This window comes from Oncorhynchus keta, unplaced genomic scaffold (genome assembly GCF_023373465.1).
Source record: "Oncorhynchus keta strain PuntledgeMale-10-30-2019 unplaced genomic scaffold, Oket_V2 Un_contig_3080_pilon_pilon, whole genome shotgun sequence".
NCBI classification, from domain to species: domain Eukaryota; kingdom Metazoa; phylum Chordata; class Actinopteri; order Salmoniformes; family Salmonidae; genus Oncorhynchus; species Oncorhynchus keta.
In genome coordinates, this window is record NW_026287070.1 from 75,001 (window position 1) to 83,481 (window position 8,481).

Here is an 8,481-nt window from a genome sequence, read left to right on the forward strand (position 1 = left end):
GAGGGAAAGAGGAAGGGACAGGGGAGAGGGAAAGAGAGAAGGATGGGAGGGAAAAGAGAGATGGAGGATGGAAGGAAAGGGAAGGAGGGAACAGGGGAAGGAGGGAAGGAGGAAGGAGGGAAGGGAGAGAACAGAGGTGGAGAGAACAAGGAGAGGGGAGGAGAGAAGAGAGAAGGATGGAGAGAAAGAGAGAAGGATGGAGAACAAAGAGAGAAGGATGGAGAGAAAGAGAGAAGGATGGAGAGAAAGAGAGAAGGATGGAGAGGGAAAGGAGAGAAGGAGGGAAGAAAGAGAGAAGGATGGAGAGAAAGAGAGAAGGATGGAGAGAAAGAGAGAAGGATGGAGAGAAAGAGAGAAGGATGGAGAGAAGGGATGGAGAGAAAGAAGAGAAGGATGGAGAGAAAGAGAGAAGGATGGAGAGAAAGAGAGAAGGGGAGAGAAAAGAGAGAAGGATGGAGAGAAAGAGAGAAGGAGAGGAGGGGAAAGGATGGAGAGAAGAGAGAGGGGATGGGAGAAGAGAGAAGGATGGAGAGAAAGAGAGAAGGATGGAGGAGAGAAATGGAGATGGAGGGAAAAGAGAAGGATGGAGAGAAAGAGAGAAGGATGGAGAGAAAGAGAGAAGGATGGAGAGATGGAGAGAAAGAGAGAGAAGGATGGAGAGAAAAGAGAGGAGAGGAGGAAAGAGAGAGGGATGGAGAGAAAGAGAGAAGGATGGAGAGAAAGAGAGAAGGATGGAGAGAAAGAGAGGATGGAGGAGGAGGATGGAGAAAGAGAGAAAGGATGGAGAGAAAGAGAGATGGAGGAGAGAAAGAGAGAAGAAGGATGGAGAGAAAGAGAGAAGGATGGAGAGAGAGAAAGAGAGGAGAGAGAAAGAGAGAAGAAAGAGAGAGGAGAGAAAAGGATGGAGAGAAAGAGAGAAGGGAGAAAGAGAGAAGGAGAGAGAAGAGAGAAAGAGAAAAGGAGAGAAAGAGAGAAGGATGGAGAGAAGAGAGAGAAGGAGAGAAAGAGAGAAGGATGAGAGAAAGAGAGAGGAGAGAAAGAGAGAAAGAGAGAAGGATGATGGAGAGAAAGAGAGGAGAGAAAGAGAGAAGGATGGAGAGAAAGAGAGAGGGATGGAGAGAAAGAGAGAAGGATGGAGAGAAAGAGAGAACGATGGAGAGAAAGAGAGAAGGATGGAGAGAAAGAGAGGGGATGGAGAGAAAGAGAGAAGGATGGAGAGAAAGAGAGAAGGAGAGGAGAGAAAGAGAGGGAGGGAGAGAAAGAGAGAATGATGGAGAGAAAGAGAGAAGGATGGAGAGAAAGAGAGAAGGATGGAGAGAAAGAGAGGGGATGGAGAGAAAGAGAGAAGGATGGAGAGAAAGAGAGAAGGAGAGGAGAGAAAGAGAGGGAGGGAGAGAAAGAGAGAATGATGGAGAGAAAGAGAGAAGGATGGAGAGAAAGAGAGAAGGATGGAGAGAAAGAGAGAAGGAGAGAAGGATGGAGAGAAAGAGAGAGGGATGGAGAGAAAGAGAGAAGGATGGAGAGAAAGAGAGAGGGATGGAGAGAAAGAGAGAAGGATGGAGAGAAAGAGAGAGGGATGGAGATAAAGGAAGAAGGAGAGGAGAGAAAGAGAGAGGGAGATGGAGAGAAAGAGAGAGGGATGGTGAGAAAGGAAGAAGGAGAGGGGAGAGCGTGTAAATGTATTCTGTGTGTACAGGACTTTTAAACACTGGTCTGAGAGGTTTTAACACCCCCTGACACACACACCCAAAGACCAATACACACACACACACACCAACACACACACAAATCCCTGAGTGAAATATTTACACAGCTGCGGTTGTTTTGTGCCTGGTGAGTTTGGGGGGGAAGAAATATATATTTTTGGAGCTCTGTATGGCTCTGCAACATGTTCAATTTAACTGTCTCCCTCTCACTCTAATGGTGAAACCCTTACTGCTTCCACAGCCAAGAGACTCAGACTCATCTGTAACTGTCTCCCTCTCACTCTAATGGTGAAAACCTTACTGCTTCCACAGCCAGGAGACTCAGACTCATCTGTAACTGTCTCCCTCTCACTCTAATGGTGAAAACCTTACTGCGTCCACAGCCAGGAGATTCAGACTCATCTGTAACTGTCTCCCTCTCACTCTAATGGTGAAAACCTTACTGCTTCCACAGCCAGGAGACTCAGACTCATCTGTAACGGTCTCCCTCTCACTCTAATGGTGAAAACCTTACTGCTTCCACAGCCAGGAGATTCAGACTCATCTGTAACTGTCTCCCTCTCACTCTAATGGTGAAACCCTTACTGCTTCCACAGCCAAGAGACTCAGACTCATCTGTAACTGTCTCCCTCTCACTCTAATAGTGAAAACCTTACTGCGTCCACAGCCAGAGGAGACTCAGACTCATCTGTAACGGTCTCCCTCTCACTCTAATAGTGAAAACCTTACTGCTTCCACAGCCAGAGGAGACTCAGACTCATCTGTAACTGTCTCCCTCTCACTCTAATAGTGAAAACCTTACTGCGTCCACAGCCAGGAGATTCAGACTCATCTGTAACGGTCTCCCTCTCACTCTAATAGTGAAAACCTTACTGCGTCCACAGCCAGGAGATTCAGACTCATCTGTAACTGTCTCCCTCTCACTCTAATAGTGAAAACCTTACTGCTTCCACAGCCAGGAGACTCAGACTCATCTGTAACTGTCTCCCTCTCACTCTAATGGTGAAAATCTTACTGCGTCCACAGCCAGGAGATTCAGACTCATCTGTAACTGTCTCCCTCTCACTCTAATAGTGAAAATCTTACTCCGTCCACAGCCAGGAGACTCAGACTCATCTGTAACGGTCTCCCTCTCACTCTAATGGTGAAAACCTTACTGCGTCCACAGCTAGGAGACTCAGACTCATCTGTAACGGTCTCCCTCTCACTCTAATGGTGAAAACCTTACTGCGTCCACAGCCAGGAGATTCAGACTCATCTGTAACTGTCTCCCTCTCACTCTAATAGTGAAAACCTTACTGCTTCCACAGCCAGGAGACTCAGACTCATCTGTAACTGTCTCCCTCTCACTCTAATAGTGAAAACCTTACTGCTTCCACAGCCAAGAGACTCAGACTCATCTGTAACTCTCTCCCTCTCACTCTAATGGTGAACACCTTACTGCTTCCACAGCCAGGAGACTCAGACTCATCTGTAACTGTCTCCCTCTCACTCTAATAGTGAAAACCTTACTGCTTCCACAGCCAAGAGACTCAGACTCATCTGTAACTGTCTCCCTCTCACTCTAATGGTGAAAATCTTACTGCTTCCACAGCCAAGAGACTCAGACTCATCTGTAACTGTCTCCCTCTCACTCTAATGGTGAAAACCTTACTGCGTCCACAGCCAAGAGACTCAGACTCATCTGTAACGGTCTCCCTCTCACTCTAATGGTGAAAACCTTACTGCGTCCACAGCCAGGAGATTCAGACTCATCTGTAACTGTCTCCCTCTCACTCTAATGGTGAAAACCTTACTGCTTCCACAGCCAGGAGACTCAGACTCATCTGTAACTGTCTCCCTCTCACTCTAATGGTGAAAACCTTACTGCTTCCACAGCCAGGAGACTCAGACTCATCTGTAACTGTCTCCCTCTCACTCTAATGGTGAAAACCTTACTGCTTCCACAGCCAAGAGACTCAGACTCATCTGTAACTGTCTCCCTCTCACTCTAATAGTGAAAACCTTACTGCTTCCACAGCCAAGAGACTCAGACTCATCTGTAACTGTCTCCCTCTCACTCTAATGGTGAAAACCTTACTGCTTCCACAGCCAGGAGACTCAGACTCATCTGTAACTGTCTCCCTCTCACTCTAATAGTGAAAACCTTACTGCTTCCACAGCCAGGAGACTCAGACTCATCTGTAACTGTCTCCCTCTCACTCTAATAGTGAAAACCTTACTGCTTCCACAGCCAAGAGACTCAGACTCATCTGTAACTGTCTCCCTCTCACTCTAATAGTGAAAACCTTACTGCTTCCACAGCCAAGAGACTCAGACTCATCTGTAACTGTCTCCCTCTCACTCTAATAGTGAAAACCTTACTGCTTCCACAGCCAGGAGACTCAGACTCATCTGTAACTGTCTCCCTCTCACTCTAATAGTGAAAACCTTACTGCTTCCACAGCCAAGAGACTCAGACTCATCTGTAACTGTCTCCCTCTCACTCTAATAGTGAAAACCTTACTGCTTCCACAGCCAGGAGACTCAGACTCATCTGTAACTGTCTCCCTCTCACTCTAATAGTGAAAACCTTACTGCTTCCACAGCCAAGAGACTCAGACTCATCTGTAACTGTCTCCCTCTCACTCTAATAGTGAAAACCTTACTGCTTCCACAGCCAGGAGACTCAGACTCATCTTTGAGCTTCTTATAATCTTCTTTTCTCTCCTCTCCCCTCGTTCACCATCCCATCCATCCATCCCCCTCTCCTCTCCTCCCTCCATCCCCCTCTCCTCTCCTTCATCCATCCCTTCTCCTCTCCACCCTCCATCCCCCTCTCCTCTCCACCCTCCATTCCCCTCTCCTCTCCTCCCTCCATCCCCCTCTCCTCTCCTTCATCCACCCCCCTCTCCTCTCCACCCTCATCCCCCTCTCCTCCAGAGAGAGGCTAAAGAAGAAGAGGGGTGAGTGGATTATCCACAGATGCCCTTTCCCTGCGAGCACACACACACTGCGAGCACACACACACACAGAGTCACACACAAACACAGAGTCACACACAAACACAGAGTCACACACAAACACAGAGTCACACACAAACACAGAGTCACACACAAACATGTTGGTTGCTAAGTATTCTCTCCACTTGTCTCTGAGTAAATTGCAGCGGATGATGTCATCTGATTAGATATTCATCCAACTACACACTGACCACCCCCCGACATTCTCCAAATACACTAACCCCCCCACATTCTCTAATCACATGGACCCCCCACAATCTCCACCCACATTCTCTAATTACACTGACCCCCCCACATACATTCTCTAAATACACTGACCCCCCCACATTCTCTAATTACACTGACCCCCCACATTCTCTAAATTCACTGACCCCCTCCCACATTCTCTAATTACACTGACCCCTCACAATCTCCCCCCACATTCTCTAAATTCACTGACCCCCTCCCACATTCTCTAATTACACTGACCCCTCACAATCTCCCCCACATTCTCTAAATACACTGACCCCCCCCCACATTCTCTAAATACACTGACCCCCCCGCAGGAGGGGGAACTGGTGACCTAGAGGCCGGAAAGGGAACCTGTTGACCTAGAGGCCGGAGAGGGAACCTGGTGACCTAGAGGCCGGAGAGGGAACCTGGTGACCTAGAGGCCGGAGAGGGAACCTGGTGACCTAGAGGCCGGAGAGGGAACCTGGTGACCTAGAGGCCGGAGAGGGAACCTGTTGACCTAGAGGCCGGAGAGGGAACCTGGTGACCTAGAGGCCGGAGAGGGAACCTGTTGACCTAGAGGCCGGAGAGGGAACCTGGTGACCTAGAGGCCGGAGAGGGAACCTGGTGACCTAGAGGCTGGAGAGGGAACCTGGTGACCTAGAGGAAGGAGAGGGAACCTGGTGACCTAGAGGAAGGAGAGGGAACCTGGTGACCTAGAGGAAGGAGAGGGAACCTGGTGACCTAGAGGAAGGAGAGGGAACCTGGTGACCTAGAGGAAGGAGAGGGAACCTGGTGACCCAGAGGAAGGAGAGGGAACCTGGTGACCTAGAGGAAGGAGAGGGAACCTGGTGACCTAGAGGAAGGAGAGGGAACCTGGTGACCTAGAGGAAGGGGAGGGAACCTGGTGACCTAGAGGAAGGAGAGGGAACCTGGTGACCTAGAGGAAGGAGAGGGAACCTGGTGACCTAGAGGCAGGAGAGGGAACCTGGTGACCCAGAGGAAGGAGAGGGAACCTGGTGACCCGGAGGCCGGAGAGGGAACCTGGTGACCCAGAGGAAGAAGAGGGAACCTGGTGACCCAGAGGAAGAAGAGGGAACCTGGTGACCCAGAGGAAGAAGAGGGAACCTGGTGACCCAGAGGAAGAAGAGGGAACCTGGTGACCCAGAGGAAGAAGAGGGAACCTGGTGACCTAGAGGAAGGAGAGGGAACCTGGTGACCTAGAGGCAGGAGAGGGAACCTGGTGACCTAGAGGAAGGAGAGGGAACCTGGTGACCCGGAGGAAGAAGAGGGAACCTGGTGACCCGGAGGAAGAAGAGGGAACCTGGTGACCTAGAGGAAGAAGAGGGAACCTGGTGACCCAGAGGAAGAAGAGGGAACCTGGTGACCCAGAGGAAGAAGAGGGAACCTGGTGACCCAGAGGAAGAAGAGGGAACCTGGTGACCCGGAGGAAGAAGAGGGAACCTGGTGACCCAGAGGAAGAAGAGAGAACCTGGTGACCTAGAGGAAGAAGAGGGAACCTGGTGACCCAGAGGAAGGAGAGGGAACCTGGTGACCCAGAGGAAGAAGAGGGAACCTGGTGACCCAGAGGAAGAAGAGGGAACCTGGTGACCCAGAGGAAGAAGAGGGAACCTGGTGACCCGGAGGAAGAAGAGGGAACCTGGTGACCCGGAGGAAGAAGAGGGAACCTGGTGACCCGGAGGAAGAAGAGGGAACCTGGTGACCTAGAGGAAGAAGAGGGAACCTGGTGACCCAGAGGAAGAAGAGGGAACCTGGTGACCCAGAGGAAGAAGAGGGAACCTGGTGACCCAGAGGAAGAAGAGGGAACCTGGTGACCCAGAGGAAGAAGAGGGAACCTGGTGACCCAGAGGAAGAAGAGGGAACCTGGTGACCCAGAGGAAGAAGAGGGAACCTGGTGACCCAGAGGAAGAAGAGGGAACCTGGTGACCCAGAGGAAGAAGAGGGAACCTGGTGACCCAGAGGAAGAAGAGGGAACCTGGTGACCCAGAGGAAGAAGAGGGAACCTGGTGACCCAGAGGAAGAAGAGGGAACCTGGTGACCCAGAGGAAGAAGAGGGAACCTGGTGACCCAGAGGAAGAAGAGGGAACCTGGTGACCCAGAGGAAGAAGAGGGAACACACGGGACAACTGAAACATAAAACAGTTGATTAAAACAACAAACTATCAGGTAGAGGAAAGTTGTCTCAGCGTGAATAGTTCTCTGGGCAATACAGACATACCCTTTACTGAGCCTCACACACTCACTCATACACACTCATACACACACTCATACACACACAGACACACACACTGTCCCTCACACACACACACTGTCCCTGCGGTGGGACAGACCGACAGCTGGTGCCAATGAGGCTGGTTAGGGGATCCTCCTCGGGGAGGGGGAGGGGTGAGAGGGTAACATGACCCTGCTGCTGCGCCCCAAACACTCCCTGGACTGGTCGCTATGCCGACAGGTGGCAAGGCGGACAGGGGGCTGGGTCTCCACAGACATGCAGTCTGACTCACTAAGCAGGTGGCATCAGGTACTGAAGACACACACCGCACACACACTCCTATTCACACACCGCACACACACTCCTATTCACACACCGCACACACACTCCTATTCACACACCGCACACACACTCCTATTCACACACCGCACACACACTCCTATTCACACACCGCACACACACTCCTATTCACACACCGCACACACACTCCTATTCACACACCGCACACACACTCCTATTCACACACCGCACACACACTCCTATTCACACACCGCACACACACTCCTATTCACACACCGCACACACACTCCTATTCACACACCGCACACACACTCCTATTCACACAACGCACACACACTCCTATTCACACACCGCACACACACTCCTATTCACACACCGCACACACACTCCTATTCACACACCGCACACACACTCCTATTCACACACCGCACACACACTCCTATTCACACACCGCACACACACTCCTATTCACACAACGCACACACACTCCTATTCACACACCGCACACACACTCCTATTCACACACCGCACACACACTCCTATTCACACAACGCACACACACTCCTATTCACACAACGCACACACACTCCTATTCACACAACGCACACACACTCCTATTCACACACCGCACACACACTCCTATTCACACACCGCACACACACTCCTATTCACACACCGCACACACACTCCTATTCACACACCGCACACACACTCCTATTCACACACCGCACACACACTCCTATTCACACACCGCACACACACTCCTATTCACACACCGCACACACACTCCTATTCACACACCGCACACACACTCCTATTCACACACCGCACACACACTCCTATTCACACACCGCACACACACTCCTATTCACACACCGCACACACACTCCTATTCACACACCGCACACACACTCCTATTCACACACCGCACACACACTCCTATTCACACACCGCACACACACTCCTATTCACACAGCGCACACACACTCCTATTCACACACCGCACACACACTCCTATTCACACACCGCA

At 50.8% G+C, this 8,481-nt stretch overlaps 1 protein-coding gene across 11 annotated transcripts; it reads right to left on the minus strand.

The window, feature by feature from the left end:
* Nucleotides 1-5,282: 5,282 nt before the first annotated feature.
* On the minus strand, nt 5,283-7,194 carry LOC127923699 (uncharacterized). Of its 11 annotated transcripts, none has more exons than XM_052507766.1 (4): nt 6,663-7,194; nt 6,467-6,522; nt 6,271-6,354; nt 5,283-6,046 (listed from the first exon to the last, which is right to left on the minus strand). In XM_052507766.1, the coding sequence occupies exons 1-4, from the start codon at nt 7,072-7,074 to the stop codon at nt 5,831-5,833; spliced, it is 768 nt and encodes a 255-aa protein (XP_052363726.1). In that variant the 5' UTR covers nt 7,075-7,194; the 3' UTR covers nt 5,283-5,830. The 11 variants fall into 11 exon arrangements, 9 of the variants coding, with proteins under 9 accessions (XP_052363726.1, XP_052363725.1, XP_052363723.1 ...); XM_052507765.1 differs by having other exon boundaries at nt 5,283-6,074; XM_052507763.1 differs by having other exon boundaries at nt 6,467-6,550.
* Between the last annotated feature and the right edge of the window lie 1,287 nt (nt 7,195-8,481).